Source organism: Mesoplodon bidens, assembly GCF_964165515.1.
Source record: "Mesoplodon bidens genome assembly, chromosome: 4".
NCBI lineage: Eukaryota > Metazoa > Chordata > Mammalia > Artiodactyla > Ziphiidae > Mesoplodon > Mesoplodon bidens.
In genome coordinates this window covers 63,356,040-63,372,996 of record NC_138160.1, presented here as the reverse complement: position 1 = coordinate 63,372,996, position 16,957 = coordinate 63,356,040, and the positions used below count along the sequence as shown (strand labels likewise).

The window sequence follows — 16,957 nt, the reverse complement described above, 5'->3', positions numbered from 1 at the left end:
TAGGGAATTTAAAGATGGAAGAGTAGTGGTCAATTATATCAAATAATCTAAACGTATTCATGAAACAGGGGAATGGATAAAGAAGATGTGGCACATATATACAATGGAATGTTACTCAGCCATAAAAAGGAACGAAATTGGGTCATTTGTAGAGACATGGGTGGACCTAGAGACTGTCATACAGAGTGAAGTAAGTCAGAAAGAGGAAAACAAATATCATATATATATATATATTTTAAAATAAATTTATTTATTTATTTATTATTTTTGCCTCTGTGGGGTCTTCATTGCTGCGCGTGGGCTTTCTCTAGTTGCGGCGAGTGGGGGCTACTTTTTATTGTGGTGTGTGGGCTTCTCTCATTGTGGTGGCTTCTCTTGTGGAGCATGGGCTCTAGGTGTGCGGGCTTCAGTAGTTGTGGCACATGGGCTCAGTAGTTGTGGCTTGCCACCTCTAGAGCACAGGCTCAGTAGTTGTGGCACATGGGCTTAGTTGCTCCGCGGCATGTGGGATCTTCTCAGACCAGGGCTCGAACCCGTGTCCCCTGCATTGGTAGGTGGATTCTTAACCATTGCGCCACCAGGGAAGTCCCCAAATAGTATATATTAACGCATATATGTGGAATCTGAAAAAGTTGGTATAGACAATCTTATTTACAAAGCAGAAATAGAGACACAGACATAGAAAACAAACCTATGGATACCAAGGGGGAAAGAGGGGTGGGTGGGATGAATTGGGAGTTTGGGATTGACATATATATACTATTGATACTATGTATAAAATAGATAACTAATGAGAACCTACTGTATAGCACAGGGAACTCTACTCAGTGCTCTGTGGTGAGCTAAATGGGAAGGAAATCCAAAAAATAGGGGATATATGTATACGTATAGCTGATTCCCTTTGCTGTACAGTAGAAACTAACACAATGTTGTAAAGCAACTATACTCCAATAAAAATGTTTTTTAAAAAGTGAGAAAAAGCCGAAAAAAGTACTCATGAGATTTTTGCATTGGATTTTTAAATAAGGAAATTATTTGTTACTTTTGTGGAGAAGTTTTAATAGAGGAGTAAGAGAAAAAGATTACCAAGGGCTGAGGAGGTTGCGATAGCAATTGTAGACTATTCTTTCTTTAGTTTTGTGAACACTGTAGGAGGAAAAGTTCATATTTACTTGGATAATTTATGGTTTCTCCTTTTAGAGGGTTAATAGATGGATGATTAGGTAGATAGAGTTTTCTGGTTTTATTCACTCTTGTATTTATTAAGTGAATACTTTGTGCTAAAAACTGCATAAGGTTCTGAGCGTCATGCAAGGGACGTATGTATAGGCCCTAAATGAACTGAAAGTTACTAAGCCTTCACCTTGTGCACGTAAACTAATTATGAAGGCCAGTTCCTTTAGATGCATAACGCTAGAAAAAAGTAAATTCTCTTACCCCCAACTTTTTTTTTTCTGCATACCTATTCATGTATACAGTGGACCTCTTGGAGTAGAAGCATCTTTCATTTGAGTAGTTCTCAAAGCATGAAGAGGTGCCCGTGTTTTAGAATTTTTTGGTAGTGCTTAAGAAAGATCCAGCCCTCCCTTTTTCAAAGTTTTTGATGCATTCTTTTGGGGATGTACCTCCAATTGTAAATCACTATTCCTTATCACTTTTCTTAATCCATCATTCCTGGACTTAAATTTCAGGTGTTGCTTTCTGCAGTACACAAATTTTGGTGATTCTTTTGAGGGAGAAGCAAGTAATTGTGTAGTGCAGTGCTCTCAAACTGGTGAAGGACCTTTTTTTTTTTTTTAAATTTCCAATCCATTATGGATGGATACTTATGTAAAATAGAATAAAAAATAAATTGCTAGAAAAACGAAATGGAAAAAAAATGCAAGCCCCAATTTTCTATTAGATTCAAAAATATAAAATTACACTGTGGAATTGCTCTAAGTGCTTGCTCTCAGTTTCTTTTTATATTTCCTTATGGATTAGTAACAAAAATTTGTGGATTGGCAATGGTTCTTGGACCAGTCTTTCTCAGATCATACTTGGAGAAGCACTGAGAGAGTGCTACATAGTGCTACAGTGTTACATAGTGTTAATATGTCAACAGTGCTACATAGTGTTAATATTCCCCTTAATTTACACTGCCTTTCAAAGGAGTAGAAGGTTTTAATGAGTTATGAATTATAGATATTTTTAAAAAGAGGTAATTTATACAATGTAAAAGCCCTGCGACTTCTTAAATTCTGAAAGGTAACTGATAAAAATTTGCTTTTTGATTATAGTTGCTGTTTTATACGGTACTGAAATAAAAGTGACTTCTTGGTAATAGTAAGATTTCCTTTAACCTTCCAGTTACATATTTTTCTCTGGTCGTTGAAACTATAAAAAAAGGCATATTTTGATCATGAAAGGAAAAGTTATACCGCTTAACACCACAAGATGTCACTTATGTAAAAATAAAGTTGGTATTTTAATGCTCATAGCTGGATAGCTACAGATAAATAGGTAAATGAAGAACTAGGTAAATTAAAAAACAATATTTGAAACACATATTGGTTTTTGGTAAAGAGTTAATGAAAATATTACTAATTCAGCACTATTTTGAATCAACTCTTCTGATGTTTAGCAAAAAGAATTTCTCAATTTCTGATTAATGTAGTAATACATATTAATAGGCCATATTTGAATCCATATAATGAAGGAGATAGACCTAAAATGGCTCAATACAAGTGAACATATTTTGAGGGTAAACTAGGTGTTATGGTATTAACTTCCCCCCAATCTTTACTGTTTTGGTGACAAGCAGAGAGGAATTTGTGAAGAGATACATAATTTATGTCAGAATTTTCAGTAGGTATTTATGACATATCTGAGAAGTTGACTATTACATCAGTTTGAAACAGTGCCTAGGACATACTTGTCTCTTTTCTCTGAACCTCAAAGTTATTAGCTCTCTACGTGAGTTAACACAAAAGATATTTGTATTGGTTTTGAAGACCATCTTTTCTGTTAAACATGAAGAGCAAAACCTTTGGCTTTAATATTGAATTTGTGTTTTCTTGTGTTTAGTTTGAGAGAGCGGGTCAGGACCTAAAGGTGGTTGGGAAGGGGACTGTGGCATCTCGAGCTTTAGAGGAACAAACCAAGTTTCCATTAGGCCATGAACATGATTGCACCTGGGGTTAGAGGTTGGAATGTCCTAAAAATTGACACTTCATTATTCTTCATTGCTCACTTCTCTCTCCAGATAACACTGGTGGAGAAGATTGGTGGAACACTCTTGGGGAAAAAAGGGATCAGACATGAGAAAATGAATTTTCTTTCTTTTTTGGACATGTATATGTGTGGTTACATTTTCATTCTATTTACTTCTTTTTTTAATTTATTTTTATTTTTATTTTATTTTATTAGTTTCTGCTTTATAACAAAGTGAATCAGTCATACATATACATCTGTTCCCACATCCCTTCCCTCATGCATCTCCCTCCCTCCCACCCTCCCCATCCCTCTATTTACTTCTTATCTAATTACTTCAGCTTTTTTTCACTTTCTTATTCCTCCAGAGTTTTTAAAAGTTTCATTTAGGTTTTTGTTTTTCATTCGTAAAAGTCTACATGGTCAGTAAGGAAAACAACAAAAATTAGAAGGGAGAAAAACCTCATTTGTGGTTTTATTGATTTTTGTTCCTTTTCAGTTAATAGTGCAATGTGAAAGAACAAGAAGTTTTAAGAAGGGATTCTGAATTCATTACAGAGAACAGTTACAGTATTTTATATTTGGTAGATGTATATCCTCGGATGTAGTTCTTATATGTTCCTGTCTTACTATTTATATATTTTCTAGCTGTATTTTTAATTAGAGAAAAGTAGTTATTGTAATTATTTAATTATTTTTGTGTCCTGCTAGTGGTTACCATTGCATTTAATTTTATGAGCTGCTTGGAAAGAAAGGGAAATTTTTTTCTTAGTAAATCCCATTGGCTTTAATCTTTTTGGGAAAAATATACTTAGCTTCCATTTGTTTATTTATTTATTTTTTACTGCCATGACAGTTTGAAACATTTAACTTATATGTTACTTTGCTAGTACTGCCATAACAAAATGCCACAGACTTGGTGGTGTACTTAACAGAAGTATATTTTCCCTGGATTCTGGAGACTAGAAATCTAAGATCAAGGTTTTGGCAGATTTAGTTTCCTCTGAGGCTTCTCTCCCTGGCTTGCAGATAGCCACCTTCTTGCTGTGCCCTCACATGATCATCTTTTCGTCTTTGTGTATCTGTCCTAATCTGCTCTTCTTGTAAAAAATCAGTCCTATTGGATTAGGGCCAACCCATGTTGATCTTATTTTAATTTAATGACCTTTTTAAAGACTGTATCTATAAATACATTCATATTCTGTGGTATTGGGGGTTAGGATTTTAACATAGGAATTTCGGAAGGGACACAACTCAGCCCATAATAACACATGATCAGTCATTCATTATTGGTAAGTGCTTACTTGCCTACATTAGGTCTAAATTTGTAAAATGTACAAAGAAAAGCTTTTTTGTCAAGGCTGTCTATTTGGAGTAGTTAAGGAAGATCTTGTCACCTACTTTTAAGCTTAAGCTGAGATGAAAGGGCTTCTGATACTTTTGTGTGTGTGTGTGTGTGTGTGTGTGTATGTGCGTGCGCGTGCATGCGTGCTTGAACCATATTGCATGAAGGAGCTGTGTGGAGTAAAGTTTTAAATCTCTTTTCTGGAGAGTTTGTTGTAGAAACTATTAAAAATTGCTAATCATAAACTAATAACTAGTACAAGTAGTTAATTATTGTTGGTAATACTACAGTCTTAGTTTCTTATCAATTTTCTTATAGTCATTTAAGAGAATTTTCCCTTGATGTCCTAAAATAAAATTGAGTGATTTAAATTCTTAAATAAGGGACTTCCCTGGTGGTGCAGTGGTTAAGAGTCCGCCTGCCAATGCAGGGGACATGGGTTCAATCCCTGGTCCGGGAAGATCCCACATGCTGCAGAACAGCTAAGCCCGTGCACCACAACTACTGAGCCTGTGCTCTAGAGCCCATGAGCCACAACTACTGAGCCTGTGTGCCACAACTACTGAAGCCTGCATGCCTAGAACCTGTGCTCCGCAACAAGGGAAGCCACCGCAATGAGAAGCCCGTGCACCACAACAAAGAGTAACCCCTGCTCACCACAGCTAGAGAGAAAGCCCACGCACAGCAATGAAGACGCAGTGCAGCCAAAAGTAAATAAATAAAATAAACCAAAACATTAAGGAAAAAACCTGTAGAAATAAATAAATAAATAAATAAATTCTTGAGTTAAGCTTGAAGCTTAAATGTGATACTCTAATTTCAGAGTATGAAAATGTGGCTTATCTCATCCTTAATAATGTATTTCTCAGAAATAGATACATGACTTCTGTTCTTGTTTTGGAGGATTAGTGTCTTATTCACAACATGTGAATAAAACACTGTGAAACTTTTTTTTTTTTTTTTTTTTTTGCGGTACGTGGGCCTCTCACTGTTGTGGCCTCTCCCGTTGCGGAGCACAGGCTCCGGACACACAGGCTCAGCGGCCATGGCTCATGGGCCCAGCTGCTCTGCGGCATGTGGGATCTTCCTGGACCCAGGCATGAACCCATGTCCCCTGCATTGGTAGGTGGACTCTCAACCACTGCGCCACCAGGGAAGCCCTGTGAAACTTTTTAATATCATTTTTATGGAGGTATAGTTTGCATACGACAAATTACCCACCTAAAGATTATAATTAGATGAGTTTTGACAGATGTATACACCTGTAAAATCACCACCACAGTTAAGAAGATACAGAATATTTCCATCTTCTTATGGAATAAGAAATTTTTTAATGTCCTTTTCATGTCCATTTTTCCTTTTGCCTATGATACCACTGATCTTGGTTTTATCACTACAGATTAGTTTGCATTTTCTAGAACTTTAAATGAATTAAATTATGCTCTTTTGTGTCTGGTGTCTTTCACTCATAATGATTTTGAGAATTCATCCATCTTGTTGCATGTATCAATGGTTATTTCCTTTTCATTGCTGGGTTGTATTCCAGTGTATGGCTAAATCACATTATGCTGATCGACATTTAGATTGTTCCTAGTTTTTTAATATGTATAAAGCTGCTATGAATATTCATTTAAGTTATTATGTGGAAATATTTTTATTTCTCTGGGAAGTGGAATGACTGGATCACATAGTAGGTTTATGTTTAAATCTGTAAGAAACTTCCAGTTTTCCAAAGTGGTTGTACTGTTTTACGTTGCTACTGGCAGCATGTGAGAGTTCTAGTTGCTCCATAGTCTTGGCAACATCTGTTATTGTCATTGTCTTTCATCTATTCTCATGGGTGTGTAATGGTATCTCATTTAATTTGCATTTTCTGATAGTTAATGACCTTAAGTATCTTTTCTTGTACTTAGTGGTATTCCTAATCTTACTTTGTGAAATATCTGTTCAAATTTCTTGACCGTTTTTAAAAATAGGCTTCTCTTATAAATGAGTTGTAATTGTCATATAACTTTTTTCTAATTAAACTTTTGATTTTGAGATAATTGTAGATTCATGTGCAGGTATAAAAAATAATACAGAGAGATCCTGTGTGCCCCTTATTCAGTTTCCTTCAATGATAAACTATAGTACCATATCACAACCAAGATGTTTACATTCACATACTTCACCAGTCTTGTTCAGATTTCTCCAGTTTTACTTGTACTTATTTGTGTGTGTTTGTTGGGGTGGTATTCTGTTCCCATTTAATCACATCTCTAGTTTCATGTAGCTACCCCAAAGGTAAAGATAAAACAGTTTCATCACCATAGGGATCTCTTGTGTTGTATTTTTATATCCACACTTCCCGCTTCTTGTCCTTACCCTCAGCAACCCCTAATCTTTGTCCATTTCTATAATTTTGTTATTTCAAGAATGTTGTATAAATGGAGTAATACAGTATGTAACCTTTTAGGATTAATTTTTTTCACACAGTATGCTTCTGTGGAGATTAATCAGAGTTGTTGAGTTGTCAACAGCTTGATTCATTTTACTGCTGAGTGGTATTCCATGCTGTGGGTGTACCACAGTTTGTTGAACCATCCACTGACTGAAGGCCATCTGGGTTGTTTCCAGAAGGGTTTTTTTCCATTTTGGCTAGTAGGAATGAAGCTGCTATGAATACTTAATACAGATATTTGTGTGAGTATAAATTTAACATTTCCTGGGGATAAATGCGCAAGAGTGCAATTACTGGCTTGTATGGTAATTGCAGGTTTAGTTCTATAAGAAACTGCTAAACTGCCAGTGTGGCTATAACTTTTACAATGCCCACTAGCAGTATGTGAGCAATCCAGTTCTTCCACATCCTCACTATCATTTGGTGTTGCCACTATTTTATTTAAGTGAGCCATTCTCATACGTGATATCTTTCTGTGGTTTTAATTTGCTAATGGCTAATTATGTTGAATATCTTTTCATGTGCTTTTTGCCATTTGTTTATCTCCTTCAGTGAATTGTTTGTTGATGTCTGTATTAGTTTACTAGGCCTGCCATAACAAATAGCACAGATTGAGTAGCTTGATCAACAGACATTATTTCTCACATTTGAATCTGGGACTCAAGATCAAGGTGTTGGCAGTTTTGATTTATTCTGAAACCTCTCTCCTTGGCTTGCAGATGGCTGTCTTCTCTCTGTGTCCTCACATTGTCCTGTCCTGTAGAATCCAGCTTTCCTTTGTTTTGTCCCAACTCTTCCTTTTAGTCCAAACTGGTAGTGTCTCTGCTGGTATAATCCCATCTCTATTCCTGGTTTCAGCTGAGATGTCTGATTAAATCCACGAGGGTCATCCGTGATTTCATTATCAAATTATTTTTCAGTGTTCTCTGGTGTTCTCTTCTGAAGACACTTGCTTGATTTTTGCAACATGGATAAGCTGAGATTTTTCCAAGTCTTCAAGTTCTAGTTCCTTTTTTGCTTAACAATTCCTTAAATTTATCTTTCTTTCTCATTTTACTGTAAACAGTAGGAGAAACCAGGCTGTGACTTCCACACTTTGCTTAGAAATCTCCTCGGCTAATATTCAAGTTCATCACTTTTAACTTCTGTTTTCCACAAAACACTGGAACATAGTTGGACCAAGTTCTTTTCACTTTATAATAAGGATTGCCTTTCCTCCAGTTTCCAGTAATATGTTCCTCATTTCCATCTGAGATCTCATCAGAATCACCTTTAACTCCATATATTTACCAACAGTCTCTTCAAGGCATGTTTAAAAAAAAAAACATGCACTTCAGAACTGTTCCAGCCTCTACCTGTTGCCCAGTTCCAAAGCCACTTCCACATTTTTAGGTATTTATTACAAGAACGCTTCACTTCTTGTTACCAGAATCTGTAATAGTTTGTTAAGGCTGCCATAACAAAATACCATAGACTGGATGGCTTAAATTTATTTCTCATAGTTTCTCACAGTTCTTCCAGGAGGCTGGAAGTCCAAGATCAAGATGTTGGCAAGTTTGTTTTCTCATGAGGCCTCTCTCCTTGCCTTGCAGGTGACTGTCTTCTCACTGTATTCTCACAAGGCCTTTTTTCTGTGCATGTGCACCACTGTCTTAGGACACCAGTCCTTTTGGATTAGAATCCCATCCTTATGACCTCATTTAATGTTAGCTACCTCTTTTTAAAGGCCCTATTTCCACATAACGTCACATTGAGGGTCAGGGCTTCAGCATGTGAACTTTGGGGAGGCACCAGTTCAGTCTGTAACAATGTGTTCTGCCCCTTTTCTAATTGAATGGGTTGTTTTTTACTGTTGAGTTTTGGGAGTTCTTTTTATATTTTGGATACTAGTCTTTTGCATATAGGTGGTTACAAACATTTTCTGCCAGTCTGTAATTTGTTTTTTTCTTCTTCTTAAGAGAGAATTCCCTGGAACAAGTTTTAAATTTTGATGAAATTAATCAGTGTTCCCTTTTATGGACTGTGCTTTTGGTGTCAAGTCTAAGAACTCTTTGTCTAGCTATATAATAACTTTAAAAAATTCTGTTTTTCTGTGTTGAAGGAAAAATGATTAGATACTACAAATTATGAATTTTTTTTTTTGCTGGGAGGGATTTTGTAATCGCTGGGGGGAACGCTCACTTTGAAGAATAGGAGCAGGTCAGTGGCAAGCCAAAAAAAAAAATACTGGGAGGCAATTCTGTGTGGGTTTTTCTCCTTTTTGCAGCCCTTCTATATGAAGGCATTGATTGTTTTTGTTCTAAATTATCTTTTAAGGATGTTTGTATAGCAAGCAGCTTTGGAAAGGAGAAAATGTCTACCACTTCAGCAAAGTTATCTTACTTGGTAACATCATCATCTGCTTGGTCATCCAAGCTGGGAATGGGGGCATCCTATTGAGTGCCCGTCTTATCCTTTACATTCAGTCACTGCATCCCACTGATTTCAACTTCCAAGAAGTTCCTAAATCTGTCCTACATTTTCATCCTTATCACTAACTGCTCTGGTTCATTACCTCATCCTCTCATTTACATGTTAAAATTGCCTTAACTTAATTCTTTGAATTAGGGAGTATTGATGTGGGTTTCCCTACAGATTTATGTTTTTTTCTTTTTGCGAGCTAGGAAGAAAAAAGGATGTGTGAATGACACATAGCTTTTCTTCATTCGGTGCTCTTTCTTGACATATTCTGAAGAAAGTTCTTACTTTTTTTTTTCTGTTATGGGGAATTCTTTGCATTTCTATTTTGAGTAACAGTTTATTTGGGGGAAGTCATATTAAGCAGAAATAACTGCTATTGGTTCTTTTTTTTCCTTTAAAGATGTGGACCATTTTTTTTTAAGTCTTTATTGAATTTGTTACAATATTGCTTCTGTTTTATGTTTTGGTTTTTTGGTCCCGAGACATGTGGGATCTTAGCTCCCCCACCAGGGATGGAACCTGCACCCCCTGCATTGGAAGGCGAAGTCTTAACCATTAGACCGCCAGGGAAGTCCTGAAAGATCTTACATTTTGGCTTACGAAAATATTTTAGTGCTGATTCAAGAATTTTAATTATCTCTTTTTTTCTGATGATTATACAAGAGAAATTTTGGGATGAGAGAATCTGTATGCCTCTGATTGTTGATATTTTGCCCAGAATTGAGGTACAGTTCTATATTTTTGTTTTATTGATGGGCTTTGTGACAACATAGCACTTTGATATTATTTGGTAGGGTTAGATGAGAAATATATATTTAATTATAAATAACAAAGTAGTTATATAACATTGTGCATCAGGTTATTTCTAATTCTTATATTATTAAAATTATATGTTTTAATACCTGTGTAATGTAAAAATCTAAATATGTAATTTTTTCTTTTGTATAGGAATGAAGATCTAAAGCAAATGTTAGAGAGCAACAAAGATTCTGCTAAATTGGATGCTATGAAACGGATTGTTGGGGTAGGTAAAAGAGTAGATCATTCCGACTTTTGGATAAATGACAAGTAGTGATATATTAAAAATATATATTAAAAATATGTTAAATACCAAATCTACCCTTTATTATTAACTTAAAATTTCCTGTCTAAAATGTTTTGGAGGAAGTAATGAAGTGACAAAATTCAGAAAGTTCAGTTCCTATTCTGTTTTTTCTGTTTTTTAATTTCTGTATCTCTAATATTAAGGTATTTCTTCTGTCAGAGAGTGCTAATCAGTTTGAAGACAAAATAAGATTACATACAACAATATTTTGACTTCCTACAAAGAGGGATACTAATGAGCTAAAGTATTTTTTTTTGTCATTCTATGACCTAAAAATTGTGAGCATGCTTCTGATTTTCAAATTCCATTACTACCGATAGAAATGCTTTATTCAATTTATCAGTGTAGAACTTCTAATTAATACTAGTAAATGTAAGAGCATTTCTCTAGTTTAAGTTGTAATGTAAAATTCAAACAGTGGACTGATATGTTATTATGTAGAGGGTTCCATTGTCAGAGAACTAAATATAATGCAATTTCTGATTATATATAAAATCTTACGTAGTTTTGTAACTTGTGTTGGTCCTACTCTTTTTTTTTTGTATTTGATTGTTTACGTCCATAGTGAAAAAAACTGGCTTAATTCACTGACTGTCTGATGCTAAAGAGTTCTGCTTGTCTCAGTGGAATTAAATTCGTAAAACCTTTCTTATTCTTACTATGCATTTTTCACCACCACTGCTGATTTTGTTTTCCAGAAATTTTTGTATAAGGTCAAAATGTAGTAAATTTGCATAATTGCACAAATAAACTCTACTGTAGTAGGGTGTAAACACAACTGAAACAATATTGTTTTCCAGCAGACAATGCCACCATGTGAGAGTTTGAGAATCTGTAGTTTGAGAATCAGGTAGTTCTTGCTTTGCGTGACTTTGATATTTGAATTTCAGTTACCACAGTTTAGTTAAATAACACCAGTCCCCTAACAAGACGGTTCAAATTTCAGATATCGTGGTATATTAACTTAGTAATTGCATAATGTACAAACTTCATCACTAACTCTTCAGTCCACAACTCACTATGTATATAACAAATGTGCATCATGATCAGTGACCAGTCATGTTACTTCTTTCAAAGTTATTTTTAGTGATTGGTCGCTGTGTATATTATTCAGTTTGTGTACAGACTGCGAAGCATACAGTAGTGGTCCCTACTTGTTTCCCAGTGAGAAGCCCACTTAACATTTTATAAAAATGGTTAATTAAAAGAGGGATTTGGTCAACAAAGATTAAAATGCGGCAAAGAAATGAAAATAACACTAGAAATGAAATTCAGATAGAATGTAGCAGGAGTTATAGAGAAATAGCTGACTGTGGGAATGGTGACACTGCCCCTTTTTGAGAGACTCTAAATATGTAGCTTGAGGAACTTCAGTAAGGCAAGATTTCAACATAAATGAGGAAAATAGTTGTGATGAAAAGGCCGAAGATATGCCAGAGGAAGTGATACTGCCAAAAATCTTCACATTAGAGGAACTCCAGAAGATAATTCAGAACATTGAAAGTACAAAGGATACAATGTTGGAAGCTGATCCAAACTTAGAAAGGAGTAATTTACTAAGGAATAGAAAAGATGCTTGCTTGGTACTTTTCTTTCTCTTTTTAAAAATTAATTAATTTATTTTTGGCTGCGTTGGGTCTTTGTTGCTACGCACGGGCTTTCTCTCTAGCTGTGGTGCGTGGGGGCTACTCTTCATGGTGGTGCATGGGCTTCTCGTTGCGGTGGCTTCTCTTGTCATGGAGCACGGGCTCTAGGCGCGTGGGCTTCAGTAGTTGTGGCACGTGGGCTCAGTAGTTGTGGCTCGTGGGCTCTAGTGCGCAGGCTGAGTAGTTGTGGCGCATGGGCTTAGCTGCTTCGCGGCGTGTAGGATCTTTCTGGACCAGGGCTCGGACCCGTGTCCCCTGCATCGGCAGGTGGATCTTAACCACTGTGCCACCAGGGAAGCCTGCTTGCTTGGTACTTTAAATCAGTGGTCCCCAACCTCTTTGGCACCAGGGATTGGTTTCTTGGAGAACAGTGTTTCCACGGACAGGGGTGGGGTTGTGGGGCGTGGTGGTGATGGTTCAGGTGGTACAGCAATGGGGGGGAATGGTTCAGGCCAGGGGTCTTGTGGCCTGTTAGGAACTGGGCCGCACAGCAGGAGCTGAGAGGCAGGCGAGCGAGCTAAGCTTTGGCTGTCCCTCCCCATTGCTCACGTTACCGCCTGAACCATCTCTTTCCCCCCAACCCCATCCGTGGAAAAATTGTCTTCCATGAAACCCGTCCCTAGTGCCAAAAAGGTTGGGGACCACTGGTTCAGGTGGTAATTAATGTGAGCGATGGGGAGCGGCAGATGAAGCTTCACTTGCTCGCCCGCCACTCACCTCCTGCTGTGCAGCCCGGTTCCTAACAGGCCGCAGTTGGGGGCCCCTGCTTTAAAGGATGAGAATAAGGCGAGTCCATTCAAACTACTCTTGATCGTTTTTCATTTTCCTATACATTTCTGACTGACAGTAATAAGAGAGTTTTAAATGTTTCTACAAAATTTTTAGAAGTCACAGATCCGGGACTTCCCTGGTGGCGCAGTGGATAAGACACCGTGTTCCCAATGCAGGGGGCCTGGGTTCAATCCCTGGTCAGGGAACCAGATCCCACATGCATGCCACAACAAAGAGTTTGCATGCCACAACCAAGGAGCTGGTGAGCCACAACTAAGGCCTGGCTCAACCAAAAAAAAAATAAATAAATAAATAAAATAAATTAAACTTAAAAAAAAAAGTCACAGATCCATTATAAGTTTTACAGTTGGTTATCAAGATTGCTTTGCATGGTTTCAGCTTGCGGTCCTGCAGGTTACAGTCCTGCACTGCCATCCATTTAAAGCAGGCAGTGCTCTTCATTATTTCATTAAACTTTGGCTTTACATTTCATTAAGGTAAATTATTTCATTAAATCTGAGGATACTATTGAAATTACTAAATATGAAAATGAGATATTTGGTAGTTTTTTCTATATTCCTCTTTCAAACTGATAAATAAAAATTGATATTCTCATAATCTAGACTACTTGACTATTATAAATGTAACTTAAATGTAAATAAACATCATAAAGAAATGTAAATATATCAGGAGATGGGGTGGTGGTGGGATGAATTGGGAGATTGGGATTGATATGTATACACTGATGTGTATAAAATGGTTGACTAATAAGAAAAAAAATAAATAAATATTAAAAAAAAAGAAATGTAAATATAGCCATACTAGTAGTTAGTCTAGTAGTTATAGACTGTCTCTCATTAGGAAGTTTGTATAAAGGTAAATTTGGAATTTGATCTTTTAAGTGTAGGAAAATGGTAATTAATTAAAAGTTATTCTGTCACTTTACATAATGTCTTCAGAATCTAGTCATGTTGTCAAAAATGGCAGAATTTCTTCCTTTCTCATGGCTGAATAATATCCCATTTTACACACAACACACATACGGATATATGTATATATGTGTGTATAAGAAATATGTGAGATATATCTCACATTACCAGTTTACCACCAGCAGTGCACAGTGTTTCCCTTTTATCCACATCCTCACCAACTCTTGTTATTTCTTGTCTTTTCGGTGATAGCCATTCTAACAGGTTTAAGGTAATAACCTCACTGTGGATTTGATGTGCAGTTCCCTGATAATTAGTAATGTTGAGCATCTTTTCATGTACCTGTTGGCACGTTAAACTTACATAATGTTCTATGTCTGTTATATCGCCATAGATCTGGAAAAAATTATTTTATTATGCAAGTGGCACAAATATGTATTTGTAAATTTTCAAATAATATTGAGGTATAAAAAGTAAAAGTTTCATCTTCCAGATAAACTTTAGGATCAAATTGTCAAGTTCTGTTAAAAGTAGTTTTTGGAATTTGATTAGGGTAATGTGGAATTTGTGTATTTCCATCTCCCTTCCCTCCCTTTTTTCCTGTCTTTCAGTAGCATTATATTTATATTTTATAGTTTCTAATCATAAGGATTCTTAAGCATTCCTTGTTAGAGTCATTCCTGTATACTTTTAAATTTTGGTTGCCATTATGAATGGTTCTCTTCGTTATATTTTCAAAATTAATTATTACTGGTGTATAGGAAAACAAATGACTTTTCTCTTCTGGCATTTGGCTTTCTCAGTGAACTCTCTTCTTAGATCTGGTAGTTTTTTGGTTTGTTTGCTTGGTTTTCTGGATACTTAATTACATTGTCCAGAAGTTATGACATTTATATTTTATTTTCAAATATTTTTATCTCTCATTTGTTTTTCTCCTCTCTTTGCTTGGATAAAGCTCCACTATGATGTTGAATAGTAGTGGTGGTGGAAGACAACACTATCTTGTTTCTGATTTTATTGGAAATATTTGTAATGTTCTAGTCTTGGTTTCAATATATCCTGCAGAGTTCAAGTAGATATATTTCTGTGTATTTAAGTGATGTTGGATTATAGTTTTCTTTTTGTTCTCTGTTGAGGTTTTTGATTAGGGTCAAGCTAGATTCATAGCATGAGTTGTTACTTAAGCCATCTTGGCCTGCTCCAAGTTTGCAAAGATTTCCCCTCTTGTTTTTAGCTTTTATGTTTAGGTCTATGATCCATTTTGCATTATTTTTTATGTATGGTGTGAGGTTAAGAGCCAAATGCATGTCTGATTTTCCTCTATTTGTTATTAAATATTCCACCATTTGTTATTAAAAAGCTGTCCTTTCCCCACTGAATTTCAGCTTCAAGTGAAAATCAGTTTACTGTGTGTTTGTTGATCTACATCTGAACTCTCTCTTCTGGTTCATGGATCTTTGTGGCTCTCGGTTTACCTATACCTCACTCATGATTTCTGTAGTCTGTAGAGAAAACAAAGTTTTTTTTCTGTTGAGAAAACAAAGTTTTCTCCATGGCACTACCCTACACCACAGTCACAGTAATTCAACTGTGTTCTCATTTGGCAATAATGTCATGCAAGTGAATTTGCTGATGACTAGCAAAATTACAAAATGAATCCAAGGCCACTTAATCAAGAGTCCCAACAACAAAGAAACCCTAGGAAGGAAGGTCAATGCAGGAGGTTGCAGCTGGCCAGATATGATACCATTTGCCCAGTTTTCATTTAGGAATTTGCTACAACAAATAAAATAAGGATCTCCTCTTAGTTACTAGAAAAGAAAAGAAAACAACAGGTATTACCTATCACCATTCTTTGACCATGAAATTAAAATATTTCCTGAATGTATGATTAAAAGAAAAAAGTCTTTAAAAAGAATATTAATCATTCTTATATGTTCACAGTAGAAGCCCTATATTTGAATTTAAAACACTACTCAGTATTTGCCTAAGAAACACATTTAGACAATATGGATTTTGACATATTAAAGTTCCATGGGGAAAACTAAGACATCTTTTAATTTTGCTTTAATATCAAACTAACAGCAACTTAAAAATTCAGTAAGAGCATGGTTGGTCTGATTCAAGATGTGCTTCCAAAATTCAGTCACCTAGTCTCCTTTCAGAAGAAACTGTTCATCATCACAGATCTTTTCTAACTTAACTTTTGGAGAAGAAAATGGAAAATCAAACTCATAGCACAATGGTTATGTAAGATATATCCTCCCCTGTACTTCACTTTTAAACTAGCAGTTATTGTTTGCTAATTTCTTTTTTTATGAAATAACTAATAGTTATTTTTCTTGAAATTTTTTCCAGGGAAATATTATAACAATCATTTGTTCACCTTTACTTCTGTCCAGTTTTTAGTTCGATTTCTAGCTAGCACCATATTTCTATGTGGGAGCTTTAAAAATTAGTTTTAAAATGTTATGTTCATGTATTCACATGTATGCATCATTTCAAAACATCTGTTGGGTGGAAGTAGTTTGCTAGAGGTCAATTAGCAGAACATTATATTGGCTTCAAAATTTCTTGGATTTTTAAAAATGTAATTGTCAATATTTATATTTTTCTGCATAATTTAGGTTTCATGAGCCCTGGATATGGGGTTTTATCACCTCGTGATTACAGAGTAGTTTTAACACCTTAGCTTCATAGTTAAAAACCTTTAAACATTTCTAAATTTTAATCTGCCAAAATTTTAAGTGTTATATATTTGTTTTAACACATTACTTTCTAATATGTATCAAAATGCTGGCAGTGCACATCTGGCTATCTTTCATAGTCGGTAGTCCTACGAGTCAACAGAGCATCTTGTCAGCAATATCTACTAGAGAGAAACCCTAATGATAGTTTCAGTTCATTTTATTATCTTTCTTTGGTAATATCTGAGGCTTGTTTAGAATCATGGGAAAATATTTCCAATGGTTCATATGTTGAATAAAGTCTCATGTATGCCAAAGCATGCTTAAGGAAGAAAAGCTACCTACTTCAAAATCTTGTGGTCACTTATTACACAGCAGGACT

General features: G+C 35.7%; 1 protein-coding gene across 2 annotated transcripts in view; it reads left to right on the top strand.

Annotated features, from left to right (window-relative positions):
* Nucleotides 1-16,957, top strand: part of AP3B1 (adaptor related protein complex 3 subunit beta 1) — a 267,388-nt gene that overhangs the window by 23,864 nt on the left and 226,567 nt on the right. For both annotated transcript variants that reach the window (XM_081231538.1, XM_081231537.1), the window contains exon 2: nt 10,386-10,461. In XM_081231538.1, coding sequence (XP_081087664.1) covers nt 10,386-10,461 — 76 coding nt within the window. The remainder of the gene's footprint in view (nt 1-10,385; nt 10,462-16,957) is intronic.